At 43.0% G+C, this 27751-nt stretch overlaps 1 protein-coding gene and 1 long non-coding RNA gene across 2 annotated transcripts in view; one reads left to right on the forward strand and one right to left on the reverse strand.

Moving 5' to 3' along the window:
• Positions 1-3438: 3438 nt before the first annotated feature.
• Positions 3439-27751, reverse strand: part of ADAMTS18 (ADAM metallopeptidase with thrombospondin type 1 motif 18) — a 157269-nt gene continuing 132956 nt past the window's right edge. Inside the window, exons 18-22 of the mRNA XM_067720437.1 lie at positions 25961-26165; positions 23437-23622; positions 17338-17550; positions 11461-11608; positions 3439-4397 (exon numbers count right to left, since the gene is read on the reverse strand). Coding sequence (XP_067576538.1) covers positions 4282-4397; positions 11461-11608; positions 17338-17550; positions 23437-23622; positions 25961-26165 — 868 coding nt within the window. The 3' untranslated portion in view covers positions 3439-4281. The remainder of the gene's footprint in view (positions 4398-11460; positions 11609-17337; positions 17551-23436; positions 23623-25960; positions 26166-27751) is intronic.
• Positions 7250-27444, forward strand: LOC137215339 (uncharacterized). Its single transcript, XR_010939264.1, has 8 exons — positions 7250-7618; positions 9898-10064; positions 11473-11597; positions 12337-12403; positions 14809-14902; positions 15709-15933; positions 17307-17430; positions 26898-27444. It is a non-coding gene; the product is annotated as an uncharacterized lncRNA (long non-coding RNA).

The following is a 27751-nucleotide window of genomic DNA, read 5'->3' on the forward strand; positions in this document are numbered from 1 at the left end:
ACTAACAACTAACTGGATACATTTAGAAAAATACGTTCTGGATATTTCTCCTCATGTCTTCTTTGTGCACAAAAATTTGTTGAACAAAAGTCAAGTATGATTCTCAATGTCTAATTCTATCAGCATAGGCACAGTTAAATGGATATAATCTGCCTTTTCTATGTACAAATATGAGGTGGGATTCAAGACCAAAATAATCTTATTGACACAGCACTTTATCTTAAGCTTAATGATGCTAAATTGAATATTCCTGAGGAACTAGGAATAGTCACTTATTCTCAGGGAGAAATTTTTCTTAGATATGAATTCTGTGAGCCAGTCATAGTGACTATATTTTATTTTTCATTAAAATAAATTTAAATGTTAATACTATTCAGTGGGCTTTTCTTTGTCTTCATTTATGGGAAATAATATAAATTTTCCATTTACAGGAGTTATAAAAAGTTTACTTTTTAAACAGTATTTACTTTAGATCACATCACTTTTAATTAAATAGATAAATTTAAATAACACATTTAGTAGAGGTGTTTTGTGCTTACAGGGAAACTCAAGATTTATAGTAAATGAATGACAGCAGTTCAAGAATCACTTCTTCCTGTGGTACCTTCCGGAGGACGAAGGTAAAAATCACCCAGATACAGGGGTGATTGATGAGGTGTTCAGAGCCTCAGCATCAGTGGCGACCACAGAGGAGTTGAGGACTTAAGATCTTATGGGAAAGATAAGGTAAGGCAGACGATACATGGAATCTGCAAACAAATTTTTAGTTTCCAAAATAAACCTGTATAGGACATAAGTAAGTGGCCTTTTCTATCGATATATCACGTTTTGCAGTAACGGGTTCTATGCAGTTAATTCCATAAACTATCTCTTGCAGCATGCACGCTGCTGTGACAGCGTCCTTCCCCACAGTTGGCATACAGAATCTATGCCAAGAGCACTGTTCCTCACTCTCTCTCTCCATCCTCATGGACTTGGCATTGCAGGCTCCCGACACTGAGGTCCTGTTGCCCAGGAAACACTACCATCCCAGAGGGAAACAGTTATTAAAGAATAAAGACTTATGCAACAAGTCTTTAGGTATCTTTTTATGGCCGTTCCGCACGGCATGCGGGATCTTAGTTCCCCCACCAGGGTTTGAACCTGCGCCCCCTGCAGTAGAAGCGCGGAGTCTTAACCACTGGACCGCCAGGGAAGTCCCAACAAGTCTTTAAGCATCCTTTATTGAAAAGACAGGCTAAGTGGGAATGTATTGCCTCCCATCTCCAATGCCCCACCTTAAGTCATCCCAGCTCTCCCCATAATTCTTCACTGTTAAATCATTTATTGTCAAACCCTCTTCACGTGTGTCTCAGGGGCCATAACAAAATTCTAAGGCCTAGATGGACTTCTCTTTTTCTTTCTCTGTCTCTTTTTAAAAATCTTTCCCAGGGTGATGCAGCACAGTGACAAAATAATAACCTTTTAAGTCTGACAGACCTGGATTTGAGTCCTGACCCATCACTCAATGACCATGTGCCCTTGGGCCAAATATGTGATCTCTGTGAATCTCAGAGTCCCCATCTGCAAAGGGAAGATAATAGTATCTACCTAACTAGGCTGTTGTGAGGATTAAATAAGATAACATATGGTTGCTTTTATTAATAATATTTTATTAACACAAGGTAGTAGAAAGGTAACTTATCTGCCATCTATTCCATTTTTCATTATTAACCATAATTTTTGTTATGTCTGCCAAATAGCAATAATTCACTTAAAAATCCTCTTAAATATATTTTAAAAATAGCATGCATAAGTTTTATACATATATATGTGTGTGTGTGTGTATATATATATATATATATATATATATCTCACACATGTAGGAAAAAAATACTGTTTATTCAGGTCATTTGGACTTACTTTGCCCCGATAGTTTTATTTTTCTCTGGTCTGAATATTCAAAATTTCAAAAACCTGAGAACAATTTGCTTTTCAATTTATTACTTAGTTTTTTTTTCTTTCCCCCCTCCTTTCCCTTCCCTCTCTTTCTTTCTGCAAAAAGATTTTCAAGCAGAAAAAAAAAAAAAGAGATGCAACTACATTTATGGCTTATCTAACTTGGATGACTTCCATAAATAAATGATTACATGACTATTAAGAGTAGAAAAAAAATAATTCAGTATCTCCACAAGATGGTAAATGTCATGTATTTCATCCCAGCATTTGACGGTTTGTAATTTTCTCATACACAAACAAAAAAAATGATTAATGAATATCTTACCACAAACCTTTTCTCAACTTTTTGAGAAATTACTCTGAGATTCTTAATCAACATTTGTACACTTATATCACCTTGGTAATCACTGGCTTCTCACTAATTTATTCAAGAACTTAACAAGTTTCAAAGACAAAGAAACAGAACACTTTATTATAAAACTTATAAAATAATTAAATATTACACATATATTTTGACTTTTCTCTATAACCCATGTTTATTTATTCAACATTTTTCCTCAGAATTAATATCACTTAGCGAAGCAAGTGAGAACACATAAGAATAGGCTATTAATTAATAAATTAATTCTCCATAAAATAATAAAATGATAATTATATAAAGAAACAACTTGCAAGTTTTCAGAGGGCAAGGGGGTGGTGATGTAGCACGATATATATATATTTTTTTATGATAAAATGGCCATTATTCTGGGCCAAGCCAAGGAAATTGAGAGAATATTCTAATCATCATTTCTCTGAGATCTGAGAATGCATGATTCTAATTAGAATGGAACAAAGGATGCTCTAAATTTAACAAACCGCTGTCTCGTTGGTTGTGCTGAGCTGGCAAATCCCTGTTTGAATTGAGACTTTTTAAAGCAGTAAAATTGGGTTACATTCATCAAAGACACTGAGGAATAGAGAAGAATTATATAAATATGCCCTTAATAACCACATCTCAAAAAATTACAGAAGGACACAGTCTCGTAAGTTACTTTGGTTTTGGCAAAATACTGTGGTATTTTTCCAGTTGAGCGCAATTTTAAGCTCATTAGTGCCTACCAACAGCTGGTTTCTGAACACTGAAACTATGACCTGAAAGATTATAAAACATTCTTATTCGTTGAAGGGTCTTGGCATATTATGACTTATTAATATTCACATAGCAAGAAGACAGATGGATTTTTCTATTGCTACTGTGACTTTTTTCTTGTTAACTAAATCCTAGGGCAAATTTAAACATGTCAGTTGGTAGGGGAAAAAAAACCACAAGCGGCCTTTAATTTTCCAAGCATCCCTGATAATATGTAGGGAGCATTATAAATGATGTTTTCCTCTCCTTCAAAACAGGGCTGTTTTGCTGTTTAGCTCCTCTTAGATTTTTACCAGAAATGAACAACTCACCAATTGTGATTCCCAAAGAGCAGACTTGAGGCTCCTGAGTACTTGTTCGACTAGCACCAAAAATTATGAGGTTCATAGAGTGTGTAGGGCAACAGTGTTTTGTGGGGTTTTTTTTTTTCTCCTTTTTTTCAGAGTGTGAATTTCAATTAAGTGGCGATCTTAACTAGTTCACGTTGCCCTGTTTTCAGAATATTCCTTTTCAAGTTGTGAATTTTAGTCTCGGAGACTGTCTATAAGTAGAATATACTTTAAACAAAATAATAAAAAAACAACACACACACACACACACACACACACACACACACACACCCAAATAAACAGGACATGAAGCTTGCTAGTCCAGCAGCAAGCACAGTCACGAGCACCATCTGGCGTTTGTATAACTTCTGGTTTGGGGTGTCCACAGTTGCATCAAACTGTGAGCTCCAAGGAAGTTAGGCAGTGTGTTCCGTCCACATTTGATTGCTCCAAGTCTCAGTCTTTGACTTGAAGTCTTAAAGGGCCTTTTCACAACTGACGTCTTGGTCATGGAACCCTCTGAGGTTCACAGGGGGGGTCTGTCCCAAAGTTAACAAGAGTCTCACTTGGTCACAATTTGTTCTATCTCATTGTAAGTTATCACTTCTTGCGTGTAACAGTGCAAATCAAAGCTGTTCTCTTTCTGTTTTACGTTTTTGTAAATCAGATTTGTCATCGCTTCCCATTTTCAAGTGCTTCTGAGTACCATGTGCATTGGGGAACTGAAAAAGGAGCCTGTCTGTACTTGAGAACGGGCCCCTCCAACACTGCGGTCAGCTCACACGTGGTTTGCAGTGTTCAGCTTTCGATGGGAATGTGGCTGGTCTTTCTGGAGGCTGGGAGGTAAGACCCTGGCCCTTCCAGGCTGGAAGGGTGTCAAGATCAGCTCTTCCTTGTGCATGACTTGCAGCACTGTTTGCCATAAAATTTGTGGTTGCAGACACCATGCTGAGGCACAAGATGACACCAGCCGAAGAAATCTACACAGGATGGATCCTCTAAGGTGAGAGAACACATTCAGCACGTTAGGATAGGTTCTTAGCCTTTTTCTTAAGGTCAGGGCCTAGAGAACAAAGACTTGGGGTCGACTTGCCTTGTGCCCTGAGTGGTTCTTACATTATACATTAGGACTTTGGTGGGAGAGTGGGGAAAGCAGGATTAGGACACCTAAAGGGACCCATAACCATTAACAAAATGTAAACAGGTGGGGGGGAAAGTGGGTGTTTGAAAAAAGTCATATCCAGCCTGAGGTTAATGTCAGATCCTCCCAAATAACCCGGGGGGCTACCGTTCTGCCTCCAAGGGAGGTACCCTAGAACAGCGCATTAGGGATACCCTGAGGGTGTTGTTAAACCACTAGTTCTGCTTCAGAAGGTCTGGGGTGAAGACTGAGATTTTTTATTTCTGCCACATTCTGTGTAGGTTTAAATAAAATCTCATGGCCAATTTGCAAATAAGTGAATTTAAGTCAGCACCAATCTTTTCAAACTTCTTTAGTTCTTTAAGATAACAGACGTGATTATCTATTGGAAGCAGAACATCGGGCATCAAAGGGTTTTACCCAAAAGGGCCTCAGGAGATACAGAAGGCACAGGAAGTTGTATGTAAATTTCTCTTTATGTAAACATAAATGCATGTTTTAGGAGTTAGGGTTCAGTCATTCTACTGGATTCTCAAGGATCTTTGACTTCAGAAATATTTAGGGTCTACCCTATACTCTCATTCATAGCTGCAATTTTTTTCTCTATGAAAGCCTTAAGTCACCCTCAACTCACCCAAAACCACACTCTGCCCACAGGCACCCAATCATGTCCCTTCCGAATTCGTCCTTCAGTGGCTCCCCTGTGTGCCTTTAGACATGTCATGAAAGGTTGCCGCTCTTCTGTTTTTCCTGCTGCTCCCAATTTTTATCCTGTCCTCCTGCGATTCAGAACTGCCTACAGTTCCTTCTTCCCTTCCTTAAGACTTGGTTCCTCTGCCTAAAACTCCCTTTTATACACACACACTTCACCCCTGTCTCATAGTAGCTCCAGTGATCCTTTTAACACAGAAATCCATTCATGTCATGTCCCTGCCCCTAACTCTGCCACTGGATCCCATCCACTCAGAGTGAAAGGTATGGTCCTTACAATGACTGACGAGGAGGCCCTAGGATCTGGTTCCCCTAAGACACCTGAGACACCTCTCCTTCATTTCCCTTAAGTCTTTGCTCAGAGGTCAGCGATCAGCAAGGCCTTCTCTGACCACCCTATAAAAACAGCAAGCCCCTTGGCCTCCCAGGAAGGAATCCCTGTGCCCTCCCTTGCTTTATTTTTCTACACTGGATTTACTGGTATTTATCATATTATGTTTACTATCTGGGTCCTCTCTAGAGTACAAGATCCTTAAGCAGAGGTTTTATCTACTTCTTTTCACTGCTTTGTTCCCAACATCTAGTGTCTTCTGAGTAGCTACTCAAAAAGTATTTGTTGAAAAAATAAATTCCCTGTACCTCTCATGGCTGAAACAACCAACTGAAACTATACTGTCAGCTTGGGTGTAAGGATGAAATGGAGTTGTTATTGTCTTTCCAATAAGTCCTGGGTATATTTTGGAGGTAGAGTCTAACGGATTTACTGAAAGGTTGGTAAAGGGTATGAGAGAAAAAGAAGAATCAAGAATGACTCTAGGATTTTGACCTGAGCATCTAGAAGAACGGGATCACGTTTACTGACATGGGGACCTCTATAGGAGTGGAGGTAGGGCACCAGGAGACTGGTTTAGGATGTATTGTTAGAGATAGAAGCTAGACATGACACGAATACTTTGCCTATGTGTCTATTTATACCTCTTCAAGTTCAATTTTTTTTCTTTTTTTTGCGGGCTTCTCACTTTTGTGGCCTCTCCCGTTGCGGAGCACAGACTCAGGACGCGCAGGCTCCGCGGCCATGGCTCACGGGCCCAGCCGCTCCTCGGCATGTGGGATCTTCCTGGACCGGGGCATGAACCCGCGTCCCCTGCACCGGCAGGCGGACTCTCAACCACTGCGCCACCAGGGAAGCCCCTCAATTATTTTTTAATATACACTTGTACAGTGTCTTATACCCCATTAGCATGCACCCTAATCAATCAGAATGTATGTCTGGATCAGTTTCTATTTAGATTGTAGAGATTATCTTCTTGATGCAGTGGAGATACTGGAGGATAAAAACAGACCACTAAAAGCATGGTCCTAACTGCACTGCTTATCGTCACTTACCCCTCTCGAGATAAGAATGGAATTTTGACAGGTAGCTGCAGCTTGTGCTATAAGCTAAACGTAAGTCCCGAAGCAGACATGAGGGGTCTCACTATGCTATCAGTATAAGTGCCGTGTTGGGTTATAGTTATCATGATCATTACTAGTAGCTTGTTATTCGAGCTTCTATTATGAGTCAGGTATTTTATTTACACTATTAAGGACGACCCTAGAGTGAGCTTCACATCTTACATGCAGACAACTGACAAATATTTTTGGCTTCATCTTCAAAATACAGTCAGCATCCAGCCACCCCCACACCTGCGACTGCCCCAGTGGGAACTCGTCCCCTCGCTGGACTGTTGGAGCTGCCTTCTGCAGAGCAGACAAGTCCTCGTTCTGTTCTAGGTCCCCTGCCCTCATCTCAGTATAAGTGCCAATGATCTCCAAGTCAGATCCTCCTGCACCTCTGCTCTAAGTTCTCTGTTGCCTTCCCTCGAACTCAGACTTTTATCTGAGGTCCTTATAATAACTTACAGGGCCTCCAGGATCACTTTTAGCTCATGGCTTAACCCCCCTTCACTGTATTCATCCTGCTCCAGGTGTCTTGCTGTCCTGCCTTGATCAGATTTACATATTCCTGCCTCAGGGCCTTTGCATTTGCTGTTCCCTCTGCCAGGAACACTCTCCTAGATGCATACATAGCTCACCTTCCTTTAGGTTGTCTTCAGGTCTCTGTTTAAATATCGCATCATCAAAGTGGCCTTGCCTGACTATTCTATCTAAACTGGTTTTCCCACCACCTCTTCAACCCCAACTATTCTCTTGTCATACACCCTTCTTCAGTTTTATTCTCTGCTACTTTGCCATATAACATTGTACATTAATTGGTTGGTTTGTTGTCTGTTTCCAGGTATGAAGGTGAAACTGCCCATTTTGTTCCCTGCTCTATCTACAGTCGGACATCAGAACAGTTCCTGGTTCCCAGTAAGCACTAAATAGGTAAGTATTAAGAACTGAATTACCTTATTTAACTCTCAGTAACCTTTTAAGGTAAACATTACCTTAAATGCTTTTTATAAATAGTTTTATAAATAGTTTTAAAACTATTTATAAATAGTTTTATAAATAGTTTTAAAAATAGTTTATAAAAAACTATTTTTATAAATAGTTTTATAAATAGTCCATTTTATAAATAGTTCAGAAAGTTTAAAACCTTGTCCATGTCCACACAGTAAGTGGCACAATGTGGACTCAAATCCATTTTTTTCCCCATTATTAATAGATGCATGTTTTATTAAAGGTATAAAGACCAAAGATTTGTAACTTTAATAATCCAGATTCTTATTTTAAATTCACCAACATTATTTATTCATTTTTTAAACTTTTTTTTTCTTTTTAACATCTTTATTGGAGTATAATTGCTTTACAATGGTGTGTTAGTTTCTGCTGTATAACAAAGTGAATCAGCTATACATATACATATATCCCCGTATCTCTTCCCTCTTGTGTCCCCCTCCCTCCCACCGTCCCTATCCCACCCCTCTAGGTGGTCAAAAAGCACCGAGCTGATCTCCCTGTGCTATGCGGCTGCTTCCCACTAGCTGTCTATTTTATATCAAATCCATTTTTATGAATTCAGAGTCCTTGCTCCTTTCATTGTACAGTGCTGCCCACCCGTCCCCCTCCCGACTTGAAGATGTGAGGACTTCCATGAGGAGTAGCTTGTTTGTATTGTGTGTCTAGTCATCTCCAACTTCATCTCACTAGTCTGCAGTCCAGGCATCTTCCAGACGGTTACCAGTTATAGGGCAGTGTGACCGACAAGTGTCTGGTGGTTACAGCCCAGGGCTTTGCTCTTTTCTGAATAAGCCTTACACATAAAATATATGTAATACCAAGTCATAGGGTTGGTCCCCAAAGTGGAGATCCAATGAATACATCCAGGTAAAGCAACCCACAGTGATGATGGTATGAGGTGAATGCCCTAGATGGGCTGCCAGCATGGCGGGGGGTGTGAGGGATGTCACACCTGCTTGGCTGTCCTGGAAGACAGGATAGAAGAAACATCTGCTCTGAGGTCCAGTTTGAGTTACTGCAATGCCTCAAAACTTCCACCTGACTGTCAGCTCCTTGAGGGCAAGACTGTATGTCTGAAACTCTCACAGTGCCTAGCAGAGCACGCAGCCCCCCGCAGGGGTCTCAGAGAAGATTCAGAGAACAGAAACCTCTTCCCTGTATCCCCATGGGAACGCTTACTGCCCACTCACAGTTCCTGAAAACTCAGGGCCGAAAATACACTCAAATCACTTCCCCCAGTGGGCATCCAGCCAGCAACATAAGAAGGAAGACTTCTGGGCAGTAGCATGTGCATGCCACCCTCCTTACCTTGGGGATGGCAATGGGAGAACTGAGAGGAAATCTCCAACTTAGTAAGACTATAGCCCACGTTTTTGGCCAGGAAGAAACACCTGGGCTTGTGTCCTTCATATTTGCCTTCTCATTTTACTCCTCTTTCTAAAAGGAGACCTGACTCGGCCAAGAGGCATGGAGAGAAGTCCCTCTTCCAGGAAGCCTTTCCCCACATCCTCCTTTTTCACTTCGCACCATCCCTGCAAACCAGCTAGAGCTCACCGCCGTCACAACGCTAGGGACGTTCCCCCTGTTTTATTTGCAGTGGTGTCTTTCTCCTCTTTTGAGACACTGAGCTCCCTGTGGCTTAAGACCAAGACGCTGCCATGTTCTTTTATCCCTAGAAGAGCGGTAAAGGGGAAACAAGAGTACTTAACACACAGTCCTTTATTTACACACTCCTGCATTTGTTCATGTAACACGTGTTGAGCACCTACTGTGTGCCATGTGTGCTGACGGGTGCACAAAATAATAAACATCGACAGCCTCCCCACCGCCTTGCCCCTAGCATGCCTCTTGACTCTCCCTACCTCACAGTCCTGCCCAGGAAATACGTACTCTTGAGTATTTTCAGGATTGGCCTTTGGCCTTTCTGAAAGTACTGAGGGGGCATGCCCTTTATTTGTGGCCCTTCCAGACTGAGCCTTTGTATGTGTGGGTTTGTCTGTGGCCAACTGACTAAAGGGTGAAAGTGAAAAATCACCGATGGTGAGGAAAGGGGTCGTCAGTCTGGGAGTATATGACCACTTACTTCTTCCCCTATAAGCTTTATGCTGAGAAAGGCTGCAGGTTTGTAGAATTCTGGCATTGCCTTAGAGGTGATCTGGCTCTGCTATGTTATTTGTTTTCTTATCTTGTGCAAACCCCAGATAAGAAAGGAGAAAGAGCAGAGGAGAGAAAATTGATGCCTGGAGCTAAGGCTGTAAGAAGGAGATAAACAACAACATCAATTTAGAGATGGGAAGTGGTATGGACAGTGAAAGAGGAAGTGAGGAACAGGCCTGAACCTGATTCACCACAACTTGGAAAACCCGGGGTAAGAGATTGGATAAAGTGAAAACTCAGCAGGTACACGACGGAAAATGATTCTTGGGCACAAGGAAATCTGATTAGGCTGAAGAAATATTTCCTGGTGTTTGTCAGATTACTTTAAAATAAGATGGACTAGTGAAGAAGAGTATGGTTCACTCAGACAAGTGAATTTCCCATTTTCCCATCAGCACTCACTGTACTTCATTTGACCTAACTTGAACCAAAAAAAAAACCATTCAAGGTGTAGTGCTAGGATAATGCATATTCACTGCAATTGTAATTTATCTGTCGCCTCAATTAAAATGTAAGTTCCTAGGGCTTCCCTGGTGGCGCAGTGGTTGAGAGTCCGCCTGCCGATGCAGGGGACGCGGGTTCGTGCCCCGGTCCGGGAAGATCCCACATGCCGCGGAGCGGCTGGGCCCCTGAGCCATGGCCGCTGAGCCTGCGCGTCCGGAGCCTGTGCTCCACAACGGGAGAGGCCACAGCAGTGAGAGGCCCGAGTACGTATGTTCCTAGAGGGCAATTCTTGTTCACTCTTGCATTCTGGTGGATAAGCATTATCTCTGGCCTATGGTGGTTACTTTGTTCAACTTTTTTTATCTTTCTTTTTTTAAATGTAATTTTTATTTGATCTTGCAGTATAGTTGATTTACTGTGTTGTGTCAGTTTCAGGTGTACAGCAAAGTGATTCAGTTATACATATATCCATTCTTTTTTAGATTCTTTTCCCATATAGGATATTACAGAATATTGAGTAGAGGTCCCTGTGCTATACAGTATGTCCTTATTGGTTATCTCTTTTATATATAGTAGCGTGTATATGTTAATCCCAAACTCCTAATTTATCCCTCCCTCCCCACGTTTCCCCTTTGGTAACCGTAAGTTTGTTTTCGAAGTCTGTGAGACTGTTTCTGTTTTGTAAATAAGTTCATTTGTATCATTTGTTTTTTAGATTCCACATATAAGTGATATCATATGATACTTCTCTTCCTCTGTCTGACTTATGATGAGCTCTAGGCCCATCCAGGTTGCTGCAAATGGCATTATTTCATTCTTTTTTATGGCTCTGGCACATGGTGGTTACTTTTTTCAATTTAAATTTAAGAAAAGGGCCTTGCAACATTACCATTTCGTCCTTTCAAAGTAAAAATGAATGGCTAAAAAGCCATTAATTGTAGAATTAAATGTTCTTGCATACCCATGCAAACAAGATCACTTTGAGCAGGAACTTTCCTGGATCTGTGCCTTGTACACCTCTCAGGAGTGCTCTTCACATAGACTTGGATGTGAATGGCGCCCCCTAGCGTTGTGCAATGCATAAGCTACGCAATCAAATACGGTAGGCTTTTGAAAAATATTCCAAAGAGCAGTAAAACTGACTGGCACGTGGGGTCCTTTACCTCTCTTTTCAGGAGCTGGACAGAAGTTTGTATTACAGGCTCGTAGCACCGGAGGTTTCTGCCGGAGCAGACAACTTGAGGAAGGCTGGCCCTGCTGAACACAGTGGACTGATCGAGTCTGGACCCCTCCTCCACAGGTCACCGTGCACTGCAGAAAAGGGAAAAGAGGAAGGAGTCAGGATCAATCGGGATGGTGTCCTGTCTGATGTCAGTGACATCAAATAAAAGGAATCCCTATGCTTCATGACATCGCCAAGATGCCTGTCCATAAAACAGGGATTGTCCAGAGCCAGGCACAATGTGCTCGTGGTACACTGAGTCTCTTCTAACATGTGGGAGCCATGGGATCTGATTAGAAGGCTCTTAAGCAAATGCTGTCTATCTCCCCCAAGAATGTGTGTCTCCCAGTTAAGTGACTCATAAAGAAATACAGAAGCTGCTATAAGAATGCAGAAACAAAGAGAGACACATCTAGGCAATTCATCACAGTATTTAAAGAATTCCAGGCAATCTCTGCAGATACGATAGTGGAGGGGATAGTTCAAAACTTGGACAGCAAAAGAAATAACTCTCTGAGACAGCTTTGGAATTATGCCCTCTGTGCCCAGCCGAATTCTGAGTTAGCCTGGTGGATATGGTGCTTCCTAGAAGTCAATTATTTCACTGTCCAACTGAAGTTTAAAAAAAAAAAAAAAGACTAATAAGGAGTGTCAAGTTATATTTTTCCAGGCACACATATAAAGATATTTGTGCCTGGAAAACAAGAAAATATTATCAGGGGAAAAGATAGCCCTTTAAATAGATTTTTATATGTATTTTGCTTTTAAAAAATTCACTAAATTATCCTTATTATTTTTCTTATTTTATTGTGGACAGGTGCAGACTTCATCTTGGACAAGCATCACTGTATGGATTGGCATTTGAGAGGAAAAGATACGTTGAGGTAAAAAGAGTATGAGTTTTGGATTTAGCCCCAAATTCAAATATAGCTGTATTAGTGTTAGCAAATCATTTAAACCAGAAGTTGGCAAACTTTTTTTGTAAAGAGCAAGACAGTAAATATTTTTATTTGATTTACAATATTGTATTAGTCTCAGGTGTACAACAGAGTGATTCAAAATTTTTATAGATTATATTCCGTTTATAGTTATTATAAAATATTGGTTATAACCCCTGTGCTGTAAAACATGTCATTGTAGCTTATTTATTATATATACAGTAGTTTGTACCTTTTAATGCCCCTCCCACTCTGTTACTGGTTCTCTATATTTTTTACATTCTACATATAAGTGATAACAGTGTTTATCCTTCTCTATCTGACTTATTTCACTAAGCATAATACCTTCCTGGTCCATTGATGTTGCTGCAAATGGCATTATTTCCTTTTTTATGGCTGAGGAGTAGTCCATTATATACATGTACCACATCTTCTTTATCCACTCATCTGTTGATAGGTACTTAGTTTGCTTTCATATCTTGGTTATTGTAAATAATGCTGTTATGAAAATTAGGGTGCATGTATCTTTTTGAATTAGTGTTTTCTTTTTCTTTGGATACATACCCAGGAGTTGAACTGCTGGGTCATGTGGTAGTTCTATTTTTAGTTTTTTGAGGAATGTCCATACTATTTTCCACAGTGTCTGCACCAATTTACATTCCCACCAACAGTGTATAGGGGTTCCCTTTTCTCCACATCCTCGCCAACATTTGTTATTTGCGTTCTTTTTGATGATAGCCATACTAAGAGGTGTGAGGTAACATCTCACTGTGTTTTTTTTTTTTAATGTAACTTTATTTTTGGCTGCGTTGGGTCTTCGTTGCTGTGTGCGGGTGGGCTTCCTGTAGTTGCAGGGCGAGTGGGGGCTACTCTTCAGTGTGGGCTTCTCATCGCAGTGGCTTCTCTTGTCGTGGAGCACGGGCTCTAGGCACGCAGGCTCAGTAGTTGCGGCATGCGGGCTCAAGAGTGCAGGCTCAGTAGTTGTGGCGCGTGGGCTCAGCTGCTCTGCGGCACGTGGGATCTTCTAGGACCAGGGCTTGAACCCGTGTCCCCTGCATTAGCAGGCAGATTCTTAACCACTGTGCCACCAGGGAAGCCCCTCACTGTGGTTTTGATTTGCATTTCTCTGACGATCAGTGATGTTGAGCATCTTTTCATGTACTCTTTGGCCATCTGCATGTCCTCTTTGGAAAAGTGTTTATTCAGTTCTTCTGCCCATTTTTGATTGGGTTGTTTTGTTTTTTGATATGGATTTGTGTGAGTTGTGTATATGTTTTGGATATTATCCCCTTATTAGTCACATCATTTGCAAATATTTCCTCCCAGTCGGTAGGTTGTCATTTCATTTTGTCTATGGTTTCCTTTGATGTGAAAAGTTTTTAAGTTTAATTAGATCCCATGTGTTTATTTTTGCTTTAGTTTCCTTTGCCTGAGGAGGCAGACCTAAAAACACATTGCTACAATTTATGTAAAAGAATGTTCTGCCTATGTTTTCTTCTAGGAGTTTTATGGTTTCTGGTCTTACATTTAGGTCTTTACTCCATTTTGAGTTTATTTTTGTATATGGTATGAGAAAATGTACTAATTTCATTCTTTTACGTGCAGTAGTACAGTTTTCCTAGTACCACTAATTTTCTCCACTGTATATTCTCGCCTCCTTCATTGTAGATTAATTGACCTTAAGTGCATGGGTTTAATTCTGGGCTCTCTATTCGGTCCCATTAATCCATGTGTCTGTTTTTGTGCCAGTATCATACTGTTTAGATTACCATAGTTTTTTAGTATCGTCTGAAGTCAGGGAGCATGATACCTCCAGTTCTGTTCTTCTTTCTCAAGACTGTTTTGGCTATTTAGGGTCTCTTTTGTTTCCAAACAAATTTTAAGATTATTTGTTCCAGTTCTGTGAAAAATGCTATTGGTATTTTGATAGGGATTGCACTGAATATGTAGATTGCCTCGGGTAGTATGATCATTTTGACAATATTAATTATATTAATTCTTCCAGTCCACAAACACAGTATATCTTTCCATCTGTTTATGACCTCTTCAGTTTCTTTGATCAGTGTCTTATAGTTTTACGAGTACAGGTCCTTTACCTCCTTGGGTAGGTTTATTCCTAGGTATTTTATTCTTTTTGAGGTAACTGTAAATGGGATTGTTTAATTTCTCTGACAGGTTGTTATTAGTGTATGGAAATATAACAGATTTCTGTACATTAATTTTGTATCCTACAGCTTTACCAAATCCATTGATGAGCTGTGGTGGTTTTTTTGGTGGTGTATCTTTAGGAGTTTCTATGTACAGTATGATGTCATCTACAAACAGTGACAGTGTTACTTCTTCTTTTCCAGCGTGGATTCCTTTTATTGCCCTGCCTTGTGCAGAGGCTGCTGACCGCTGCTTGGTGAGGCTGTGTCACAAGGTGGCTGGCTGCAGAACCCTGGGGTTAGTGCTGGCTTGCTGGGGAGCAGGGTCAGGGTCCAGGAGATCCCAGGGCTGAGGCCCACCTACTGGTGCATTCAGCCAGGTCCTGGGGCTAGTGCCAGCCCAGTGGCAGGCAAAGTCAGGTCCTGTCGTCTGGCTGCAGAGTCCAGTGGTCCCAGAGGTTGTGTCTAAATGTTGGTGGGTAAAGCCATTTTCTGACACAGCTGCTGTGGGCCTGGCATGTCTCACAGCTTGTGTTGGCCTACTGATGAGTTGGGCTGGATCCCAGGGCAGCTGGCAGCCAAGGTATCTCAGAGCTGGTGTTGGCCTGCTGGTGGGTGGGCTGGGTCCCGCCATGGCTGCAGTTGTCCTGAGGCTGCTGTCCACCCGCTGGTGGGTGAGGCTGGTTCTGAGGCTAGAGCAGCCTCACTGGTAGGCTGGGCTTGGGCCCAGGGAGTCTTAAGGCAGCCTCTTTGCTGGTGGGTGGGGCAGCATCTGCACCCAGTTAAACTGCTTGGCCTGAGGCGTCCCAGTACTGGTGCCTTTCGGCTGGTGGGCAGGGCTGGATCCCTAGGCTAATCAGCTCGAGGGAGGTTACAAAATGGCGCTTGCCAGCACTAGTGTCCATGTGGTAGAATGAGCTCCCCCAATGCCAGTGTCTGTACCCAGGGTTTGTTCCAGTTGCTTCCTTCTTCTCCAGGAGACTCTCCAAGATCAGCAGGTAGGTCTGACCCAGGCGCCTTTCTAAGCATTGCTTATGCCCTAGGTCTCAGAGCGTGTGACATTCTGTGCGCACCCTTTAAGAGCGGTGTCTCTGTTTCCCACAGTGCTCCGGAACTCCTGAAAGTAAGCTCCACTGGCCTCCAAGGCCAGACGTCCTGAAGGCTCATCTTCCTGGTGCAGATCCCTCGCTCCCTGGGGACAAGCTCTGCAACTGTAGCGATTCTCCCATTTGTGAATCACCCACCTGGGGGTATACTGCGACTCTGCCTCTCCTACCCATCTCACTGTGGCTCCTTCGTTACATCTTTAGTTGCAGAAGATCTTTTCTGGTAGGTTCCGGTCTTTGTCGTCAATTGTCGTTCTGTAAATAGTTGTTATTTTGGTGTGCCCGTGAGAGGGGGTGAACTCCTACTCTGTCATCTGGGGAACTCTCCTCTCACAGTAGTACGTATTTTAGGCTTTATGGGCCATACGATTTTTGTTGCAGTTACTCAACTTTGCCTTTGCAGCACTAAAGCAGCCGTGAACACCACAAACAAATCAGCATGGCTGTGCGCTAATAAAATTTATCCAGGCAGCAGCTGGCGGAGATGATTTGCCCGCTGGAAATTATTTGCTGATCCCTGATCTAAATGATTTTACATGAATCAATTTCTAAATCTGTTAAAATTTTTTAAAGGAATTCATAGCAATAGGCATATCACCTAGTAGGAGCCTAGCCAATTAGAGAGATGCAATCATGCTAATTTCCTGATCTTTCCTCCATGTTTTAGTTCCCAGAGCCTCCCCAATACATACCCAAACCTACCTGGCACCTGTGTTGCATGATGAGGTGGGTAGCACCTCTCAAGCCAGTGGGGTCTCTGAAGAGCTATGTAACTCCCATTGGTTGTAACAATGCACGGACCAAAACACAGCTTTGGATTCCTGAGGGCATATCATTCTCTGAGACTTAGCATCACATACCAATCCTAGCCCAAAGCAGTGTGTCTAAAGTTGCCTCCAAGTCTTTCGAGGATCTGAGCTTAAAAGCTGGGTGTCTTTGGCTGAATTGCCGAAGTCACTGAGCTTTACCTGCCTCAAAAAAGGGGCAATAACACCCACTGATAAGACTGTTTCCAGGATGAACGGAGGGAATAGAGGATGCATGTACAGTCCGTAGCGTAGAAAGCGTTTGACAAATGTTAGCTATTATATTATTCAGAAACATGACATAAAAACCAAGCGAGTCAAGCCTCTGAGCAGCATTTCTAAAATACAGAAGACTCTCGTGATGGTTTGAACACCAGCAACGACTGTGAACATCAGCACGGTGTGACGGCCCTGGGACTAAGGACTTTATTTACTCATTAAAAAAGGCTTCCCTGGTGGCGCAAGTGGCTGAGAGTCCGCCTGCCGATGCAGGGGACACGGGTTCGTGTACTGGTCCGGGAGGATCCCACATGCTGCGGAGCGGCTGGGCCCGTGAGCCATGGCCACTGAGCCTGCGCATCCGGAGCCTGTGCTCCGCAAGAAAAAAAAAAACCCAGCTCTGCAAGATATTATCATCTCAATTTTCTAGATGTGAAAATGGAGGCTCACAGATGATGGAATCTGCCCAGGGCCGCATGGGCAGTGGAGCTGGCCAAGGAGCTCAGGTTGTTTGGACAGGTCTGTAACAGCAGCAGCTGTAAACTGCCTCCTTTTCTTGAATCTCTCCTAGGTGTAAAACCCCTCACTCTGTGTGCACTCACCTGTTGCCATGGCGACGAATACCACCCAGCTGCCATACTGTACACTGGACGGGCTGGACACGCCCCTCGGTTGCAGGTTTCTTCCAAGTCCAGGTTTGGTTTCTTAATATTGCGGCACCGTCGCTCAGGGAGGGTTACCAGCTTGCCCTGGAAGGCCTTCTCGCTGCATTTCATTTCCCTCTTCCTTACCCCCAAACCACAGCTAGCGGAACACTAGGGGCCAAGAAAAGAGGCGTCAGTGTGCAGGCTCCACCGTTACGCCTGCTGCACAGATGCGTTCTGACCTAAGGAGGCACCATCCACGTGTAATCCGAGGGACGGGACTGCAGCAGGTCAACCACACCACGCCTGGATCCCGAAAGCACTGCACCCAGTCCCTCGTGCTGTAGAGGCCAGAGAATCGGAGTCACTTTCCCAAGGTCACAGAAGTCATCAGTACCGTAGAACAAAATGAGGCCCTGCCCAGCAGGACCAGGAGATGCCACGTGGAGGGAGTGAGACAAAGTCCGAGAGAGAGACAAGATTGGCAGAGGATGTGATCAGGATCTCTGTGTAGTGACTGGATGTCCAGGAATACCTGAGGCCTCTCTGCAGAGTCAGGGCTCGGTGTGCCAAGGAAGCAGGGCAGGGAGACTGGGGTTAGATGCAGTGCAGGGGAAGAACCGTCAGATCACAAGTAACTTGCCTTCATTTTTACCCTGCTTCCCTCTTGGCTGAGATACAACCTGCAGCTGTGGTATGGCAGGAAAAACAGAGAAGGATGGAGGCTGATGAAAAGTATGAGAAAACCTGTTTTGGTTTTAAACAGTATTATGGAATACTGTACGAAGCCTTGATGAACTGAATAAATCCGTAAGAAGTGGCATCCGTGTAACCATCATAAATAAGGAAGGACAGGGATGGGATCGAGATGCTGGAGGACCAGGGTATGGAGCTCACCTTCTGCCACAAACACATCAAAAATACACCTGCACGTGGACTGATTCTCACAGAACATCTACTGAACCCTGGCAGGAGACCTCAGACTTTCAAAAGGGTAAGAAAAGCTCCACATAACTGGGTAGGACAAAAGAAAAAAGGAAACAAAAGAGGAATTGGGACAGGATCTGTGCCCCTGGGAGGAAACTGTGCAAGGGGAAGGCTTTCTGCACCCTGGGAAGTCCCCTCACTGGCAGGGAGATCAACCAGGACAGAGGGGAAGCTTTGGAGCCTTGGAGGAGCACAGCAACCAGTTTGTAGAGGGCAAAGAGGAGAGAGACCTGCATGGAGGGTTGGTACCACTGCCCGGAACCCCCTAGCCTGAGATGCTCCTCTGCTGAGGCAGGCAGGGGCTGGGTGCTGACGCTCGGGATTTGGAGGTCAGACCCAGGGAGAGGACTGGGGTTGGTTGCTTGGAGACACCCAGAGGGGGCTAGGGCGTGGTATGCCCCAGCTGAGGGAGGACAGAAAGAAGCCTGGGCCCATTAGAGAGGCAAGGCACTATTGTTGGGGGGGGGTGTGCTAGGAGGGGGGCAGGACCGCCATAGGAGCTTCTTTCTCTGTGAGGGCACTCTCGGCAGCAAAGTCCTGGAGGGGAAAGTCTGCAACCTAGGTTACTCTACCCAGCAAGATTACCATTTCGAATAGAAGGGGAGGGAAAGAATTTCTCAGACAAGCAAAAACTAAAAGAATACAGCAGTACTGAACCTATCCTAGAAGAAATACTGAAAGGTCTTTTCTAAACAGAAAGGAAGATATAGGAAGGAGGAAATCACAAATGGAAAGTAAATCACTTAAAGAATTCAATATACAGATCAAAAGGAAAAAAAAAACATATCTGTGAAAGCAATGATAAATACAGGAACAGCAAAAGGATAAACATGAAGATGTACAAAAGGACATGAAAATCATAAAATGTGGGGAAAGAGTAAGAAAATGTAGATTTTTTTTTCTAGAATGTGTTTGAGCCTATTTGACTATCAGTCTAAAGCAAGCAGATATAGGAAGGGGTGAACATACTTGAAAAACAGGGCAACCACAAATCAAAAACGTACAATAGATTCACAAAAACCAAAAGGAAGAAAACACAAGCATAAAATAAAAGGAAATCATTAAACCACAGAAAGAAAAACAAGAAGAACAGAACAAAGAAGAAACAAAATTAACTGGAAAACAAGGTTTAAAATGGCAATAAATACATATGTATCAATAATTACCTTAAATGTCAATGGACTGAATGCTCCAATCAAAAGACACAGAGTGGCAGACTGGATTAAAATACAAGAGACCCACCATAGGGCAGAGGACACAAATAGATTGAAAATGAGGGGATGGAAGAAGATACTTCATACAAACAGAAACGACAAGAAAGTGGGAGTCACAATACTTGTATCAGACAAAAGACTTTTTCTTTATGGCCTCTGTCTTAAAGAAGGACACTAGATAATGATAAGAGGGTCAATACAAGAAGAGGATTTTACACTCCTTAACATATATGCACCTAATACAGGAGCACCAAAATACATAAAACAAATCCTAACAGACATAAAGTCTCCAACTATTACTGTATTCCTGTCAATCTCTCCCTTTAACACCCCACTCACATCAATGGACGTATCTTCTAGACAGAAAATCAAAGACAACAGAGATCCTAAATGATACAATAGAACAGTTACACTTAATTGATATTTTTGGGACATTACATCAAAAAAACCCAAACAAACCAGAATACACATTCTTTTCAAGTACACATGGAACATTCTCTAGGACTGACCACATACTAGGGCACAAAACTAACCTCAACACATTTAAGAGTATAGAAATTATTTTGAGCATCTTCTCTGACCGCAATGGCATGAAGCTAGAAATCAACCATAGGAAAAGAAATGAGAAAAAAACCGATTACATGGAGACTAAACGATGTGCTACTAGAAAAACCAGTGGGTCAACAAGGAAATCAAAAAAGAAACTAAAAAGTACCTTGAAACAAATGAAACGAAAGCACAACCACACAAAAGCTATGGGATGCAGCAAAATCAGTTCTTACAGGGAAGTTCCTAGAACTACATGCCTTCCTCAAAACAACAAGAAAAATCTCAAACAACCTAACCTACTACCTGAAATAATTAGAAAAAGGAGAGTAAATTAGAAAAAGGAGAGTAAACAAACGTAAGGCAGCAGAAGGAAGGAAACAATACAGTTTAGAGGAAATAAAACAGATTAAAAAACAATAGAAAAAAATAAAATCAAGAGCTGGTTCTTTGAAAGGGTAAACAAAACTGACAAACCTCTGACCAGACTCACCAAGAAGAAAAAGAGAACCCAAATAAACAAAATAAGAAATGAAAAATGCCTTAAAGACTTAAACTTAAAACATGACACTGTAAAACTCGTAGAAGAGAGCATAGGCAAAACATTCTCTGACATAAATCATACCGGTGTTTTCTTAGGTCAGCTTCCCAAGGCAATAGAAATAAAAACAAAAATAAACAAGTGGGACCCAATCAAACTTACAAGGTTTTTCACAGCAAAGGAAACCATAAAAAAACTGAAAACCTGTGGAACAGGAGAAAACTTTTGCAGATGATGCAACCAACAAGGGCTTAATATCCAAAATATACAAGCAGCTCATACAACTTAACAAGAGAAAAAACAACCCAATTGAAAAATGGGCAGAAGACCGAAATAAACATTTCTCCAAAGAAGGCGTACAAATGGCCAATAGGCACGTGGAGAGATGCTCAACATCACTAATTATTAGGGAAATGCAAATCAAAACTACAGTGAGGTACCACCTCACACTGGTCAGATGGCCATTATTAAAAAGTCTACAAATAACAAATGCTGGAGAGGGTGTGGAGAAAAGGGAACGCTCCTGCCCTGTTGGTGGGAATGTAAGTTGGTGCAGGCACTGTGGAAAACCGTATGGAGGTTCCTCAGAAAACTAAAAATAGAATTGCCACATGATCCAGCATATAACCAGACAAAAAACTTTAATTCAAAACGATACATGCACCCCTACGTTCATAGCAGTACTATTCACAATAGCCAAGACACGGAACCAACCTAAATGTCTATTGACAGATGAATGGATAAAGAAAATGTACGTATATGAAATGGGATATTACTCAGCCATAAAAAAGAATGAAATTATGCCATTTGCAGCAACATGGATGGATCTAGAGATTATCATACTAAGTGAAATAAGTCAGAAGGAAAAAGACAAATACCATATGGTATCACTTATATGTGGAATGTAAGATATGACACAAGTGAACATATCTATGAAACAGAAACAGACACACAGACATAGTGAACAAACTTGTGGTTGCCAAAACGGAGGGGTGGAGGGAGAGGGATGGATTGGGAATTTGGGGTTAGTAGATGCAAACTGTTACATTTAGAATGGATAAACTACAAGGTCCTGCTGTATAGTACAGGGAACTATATCCAATCTCCAGGGATAAACCATAATGGAAAAGAATATAGAAAAGAATGTATACATGTGTATAACTGAGTCACTTTGCTGTACAGCAGAAATTAGCACAACACTGTAAATCAACTCTACTTCAATAAAGATAAAATAAATAAATAATAAAGGATAACACTGAGCTTATACTTACAGCAGCTCTATGAGGGAGGGAGGTGCAAGTGTTGGCTCCAAGGTGCCAAGGAGGAAAATGAGGCTTAGCCCAAGGTCACACCTGTAGTAATCACTGAAGGCTGCGTTTTAACGGGCTAAGTCTGATTCAAGCCCATGCCTTTAGCCATTAGGTTATAATGTCTCTTAAAGAAAATGAGCGAGGAGGAGAGAGGCGGACGTGTTGCTCTATACTTGTCATCTACATAGAATGAAAGGGCATTGATGGAAAAGACCCAGAGGCTGTTGGGATAGAAGCCCCTCCACTACTGGACCTCACCATCCCCACTAGTGACCTTTTCTCTTTCTGGGCATCTGTCTTGCTCACCAGACGGTGGACTCCATAGAGCAGAGACCTCACCTTACGTGTTTCTGATGGACACTTGCGGTTTGGCGTCTTTTCTCATGTTTCCTATGCCTGTGAACTCAAAGGATTTTCCCAAGCTACAAGTCTGGGGGGCATCTTTAAATCTTCCCTCTCCCCTACCCAACATATGCCTGAAGGTACCAGCCGGCTTCTTTAGGAACTCTCAAAGACCCTGCTTCCTGCCATCCCTGGAAAACTTTCATCTTTCATTTTCATCACTGCAACATCCAGGCAAGCGGCTTTCCTGCCTCTGGCTTTGGGTTCCCCTCTGTCTGAGATGAAAACCTGATTGTTCCACTGCTTTATTTAAAATTTTAAATAGCTCCCCAACCGTTATAGGATATATTTGTAGCCCACCACCCCCGGCCCTCACGAGCTGTGCGTGATGAAACCTCCAGCTTCCACCCCGACCCCCTGCCCAGTTCCGCCCTGACTGCGTTATATTCTCCGGTCTCTCCCTTGCGTAGGGTGCACCCTCTGTCTGAACAGCCCTGGCCCTGGCTTTGCCTGATTCCTGCTCATCCCTCAGGCTCTCACTCCCTGGAAAGTCTCTTCTGCCAAGGTTTCCTCCTGACGCGGGGGTTGGGTGGACCTCAGGCTCTCCCGTGGGATCACAGACCTCTACCACAGCACTCTGCTTACCTAACCTGTATTTTTTTTTGTTTATATAAATTATTTATTTTTGGCTGCGTTGGGTCTTCGTTGCTGTGGCTTTCTCTAGTTGCAGCGAGCAGGCTCTAGAGCGCAGGCTCAGTAGTTGTGGCGCACGGGCTTTTAGTTGCTCCGCGGCACGTGGGATCTTCCCGGACCAGGGCTCGAGCCCGCGTCCCCTGCATTGGCAGGCGGATTCCCAACCACTGCGCCACCAGGGAAGTCCCATCTGTATTTTTATACACATGCTTTATACGTACGGTTTGGTACCTCCACAGCCCAGGCACTGCCCAATCAGTGTGATGGGTGCTTTATTAATATGTGAGGAAGAAATCAGCAGGGAAGAATGAATAGTAAGCAGCCACTTGGTATACACGTGTGGAACAGAGAGGAGCACTGAGTGGATGCTGGGGGATGAGCTGAGCATTCCCAACAAAACCCAGCACTACATCTGAACTCATACCTCACTCCACGAAGAGACGACCCACTGGAGCCGACTGTTCTTGGGACATCGTCCTAGGACGCAGCCCTCCTGCGATTCTGGTCTCGGGCTGCTGGCACACAAGCTCTCAGGGACGTCCTCTACCGTGGCAGAACTTTTACACAGGACTTCACGTCTCCTCACCCCTCGTCCACAGGTCTTAGAACACTTGAGATTTAAAAAAAGGCATGTACATGCTAGTCTCAAAAGACTGTCTTCCAGACGAATGCATTAATGAAGGGTTTACAGAGCAATTTTTAAGCACTAGAACCAAATGCCCAATAAAATCCCTTGCAGCCAGCAGAATAAATCTTTCCTCCCTCCAGAGCCTCTAAGTACAGATTACTGTTCCCTTTCAACATTCTGAATGCCCAGGGGTTGCTGTGTTGCCCCAGGTCTGAAGACAAGTTTTATTCTTAATGGAGAAGAGAGGGGTTCTGTGCACAGCACACATGATAACAATTTGGAAAATGGTACAGGGCCTATTCGTGGATGTAACTGTATCTCTCTCTGGCACAAGGCAGAGTCAATCTGGGCATTGGTGAAAGAGGACCGTCAGTGCTTCGGACAAGGAGAATAATAGCAAAGTATAATATGTACAATAGGGACGGCAACAGACCGTGACATCTATGAAAATGGGCTGGGAGTGTCCAATTCCTGCCCCTAACATCTGCTGTTTCTAGGCGGGGCACTGTGCTAACTCTTGGGGAAAAACTAAGTCGACACTCATCAAATATTTGGAGGTAACTGTGCACGGTGGTCTCATACTCTTCTAGTCTTACTGTCTTGACCTTCACAAGCACTGTGAAATATGTAAGGCGGCAAATCATCTCCTGGCTTTCAGATTTGTACTTCACGAGTTGCCAAGATCACTTAGAAGACTTTGGCCCCAGGCTGGGGTGTGCCCTCAAGGGACGTGTCCCCTCCCTGGCCTTTACAGTCTTCTTGTTGGCCTCTCAGAAGGGCCGCACGAGATGTGGTCCCGCTTGTCTTGGCTGTCTGTGAGTTTGCAAACATCTGGGGCACCGTTCCAAGCCTGCTCAGAGGACCGGTGGGAATTCTCATTCTTCCTATTTCTAAGGGAGATGGAGACAGGATGGTGATGATATCATAATAATCATCTCTCTGCAAACCACAGCAGAGGATGTTTATTGAATGCCTTCTGTGCACGGTGATATACCTTAGTGTATACCAGGGCCTATATCACATGACCCTCTAAACAGCCCATGAGATAACTGCTATTATCCCATTTTACAAAGGAGGTGTCTGAGTCACAGAGCTTAGGTACCTTGACCAAGATGAATCGACCGTCTGCCAAGTTGTGGAGATGGGCAAATTCGTCTGATATCAGACCAGGGCTCTGCACCCCTAAACGTCTCTCATTCACGTTCATAACATCCAAGTAGTTAAATTCTTATTCAATAGAATTCTTATTTATCGCGATTTTTTTCCAGCGTGGTAAAATGTTTAAATTGCTTCCCAAATGGTTTCCAGAGCCATGGTCTCTCACGGAAGAACTGGTTGCTATCACAGTTCTGAAGGACCCCTTTCATACTGAGTAAGTTCTCAAAAGGACATATTTGGTTTCAGTTGTCAAATAAAAGGGGGTGTGAGGGTGCAAGGCTAAACTGCATCCGAAATCTATACTGTCCAGGATGTAATGCACCCTATGCGGAAACTCGGGAGAAATGTGGCCAGGGGCTCCTACCTGGCTTCATAGTTCAGGTGATGAAACCTCTGCTTGCCATCCATGGTTGGGCAGAGGCTGGGCTCTCACCTGCAAGGATGCTGTGTACCAGGGTTCTTGGCACATTTTGGACCAGATAATGTCGGGGGGCCAGACATTTTTTACAATGCCCTGTGCCTTGTAGGATGTTTCCCTCTACCAACCAGATGCCAGTAGCACCATCCTCCAGAGCTGTGACGATCAAAATGTCTCCACGGCCAAATTCCCCTGGGGGGCAAACTGCCTCCAGCTGAGACCCTCTGAGTTGTGAATGTCAGGTAGTTCTAGGGCTCTTCCAACTTCATGAGTTTGTACCTTTCACTGGGAGTTCGTGGCAAGAGCCAACTTCACGCCCAACTCCTCTCTGTACCCTAATAACCGCACCTCTTATCACTGAAGCAAGATGATGCCTAGTTCTATGTTTCTATGCCTAGTTCTTGCTATTTTCCGTTTGCTTTGGAGAATTCAGTAGCCAGTTTCATCTGCCAATCCTCCAACACTCACTAGTCTAGCCTAAATGGCCTCCATATTCTAATTTTTTAGGAGATCAGACTTTGAAGTATTCTAAGCTGTCGTACAGGGGGGTCTCACACTTCCGGCTGCATAAGCATCGCTACAAATGCTCATTCAAATGCCCCATTTCCCATTAACTCAGTGTGATTCCCACAAACATATCAACAGCTGAGACACTCTTAGGGGAAAAAAGATACCACCCATATTTCTGTCACCTTCCTTTTCCACGGGGAATGAATCCAATGACTCCAAGCCTTTGCCACTTACCTGAGACCAGGGCCCAGGGCTCCATTCTGGAGGGCAGGCATGGCTGTTGCAGACTTGAACCTGAGTGGGTGTGCTCACTGGGCAGAGAGAATGCAACACCGCTTCCTCCTTTTGGAAGGGCTTCTTCTGGACACACTGGACCTTCCGGCTCTGCTGGCCCCCCGCACATGACCGGCTGCACACGCTCCATTCACCTGGCTTCCAGCTTTCAGTGAAAGACAGAATTACTTCTGGTGAAGCTAAGACTAAGGATCATCAATTCCAAAGCAGTTACTGTGAAAGATTAACCACCTGATGAAAGTCTAAGGTCAACTGTAGAACCAATATGGCCAATTCATACTGATTCTGCTTTTATAGATTTTCAAGCCTACGTGAGTGTGGTCCATTTGTAGGGGATCACATGGAATCACCACGTGATTCTGGGGAAAAATACGTTCCTGCCCTCTGCAGGCAAAGAAACATGTGGCATCTGGAAATGTGAGCGATTCATTCGTTCAGCCAATTGGGATCTTAAACCCTGCGCCACGGGATCTCCTAGGCATTAGGGTTGGAAAAGATGGATGAAGCAATGCTTTTCCCATTAAGAAGCTTATGGAAGGAGGTGGCTATGTGGACAAATAAAGAAGATACTTGCTGATAATTGCTACAAAGAAGTTAATAAAAGTACAATAATGAGACTAATGAAACAAGGGGTCAGTGAGGGGGAGAGAGGGGTGTGTGTGTGTGTGTGTGTGTGTGTGTGTGTGTGTGCACGTGCGAGCATCTGAAAGAGAGAGGGGCACATTCAGAGAGGGTCTCACAAAGAATATTTCTAAGTAGGTGGTTCCCCCACCTACTTTTTCTGGTTAGCCTTAAACTTTACTGATGGGTTAGAGATATAATCTCGAGTTCTTTATTTAAAGATTGCCAGGTCGCTTCTTTTTTTTTTTTTTTACAGCTGTCTGAGACTTGGTGTACACTGAAGAATGATCAACTGCAACCAAGAATCCTTGTCAACAACTGGCTGTGATTAATTGAAATTCTCTGATTCGAAGGCCTAGCATTAAAAAGATCCACCAGATAGGATCACGATACGTTTCAAAGCATCAATGTCTAAAACTGCTCTTGGTTTACAAATCTTCTAAGTATCATTTGAAAGCATAAAAACATCACCCAGACCAAATGTGTGTTTGTCACACGTCTGCATTTCTGCATCTTCCTAGTCCTATGATATTTGCTCTGGTTTCCCCTGCCCCCGCAAGCCTGAGGTGTGAGGTTAAAGACCCTTCTGTTAGTCCAGAGAATTTAGCACATGAGTTCTAGGATTCTAAGTATTCTAAAACATTGCATAATCCATGTTATCTTAGTTAAAGAGAGATGATACCAAATAAAAGAACTCCTTGTATTTGTATAATCATTTTCTCTTACAGTAAGATGCAAAGAAAAGATATATATTATCATGAAATTATTAGTTTTAATCAACCCCGACCTCACAGACCTGATTCCTCCACTTTCCATTTTCTCCCTTATTGCCTTTTTTTTTTTTTTTTTTTTGGCCGTGTCTTGTGCCTTGTGCAGAGTCCTGACCGCTGGACCACCAGGGAAGTCCCCTTACTGCTTTTTTATATTTATCATTTTTATAGCACGTATCTCACTGCATCTCAATTATCTGTTTACACATCCAGCTCTTCCATTCGATGGTGGGTTTATTGATGGCAGGAAATACAAGCTATTCATCTCCATCTTCCAGTCCTCAGCTGAGGGCCTGGCGTACCGTAGGACATATAACATGGTCATTACATGGGAAAATAA

This window comes from Pseudorca crassidens, chromosome 20 (genome assembly GCF_039906515.1).
Source record: "Pseudorca crassidens isolate mPseCra1 chromosome 20, mPseCra1.hap1, whole genome shotgun sequence".
Lineage (NCBI taxonomy): Eukaryota > Metazoa > Chordata > Mammalia > Artiodactyla > Delphinidae > Pseudorca > Pseudorca crassidens.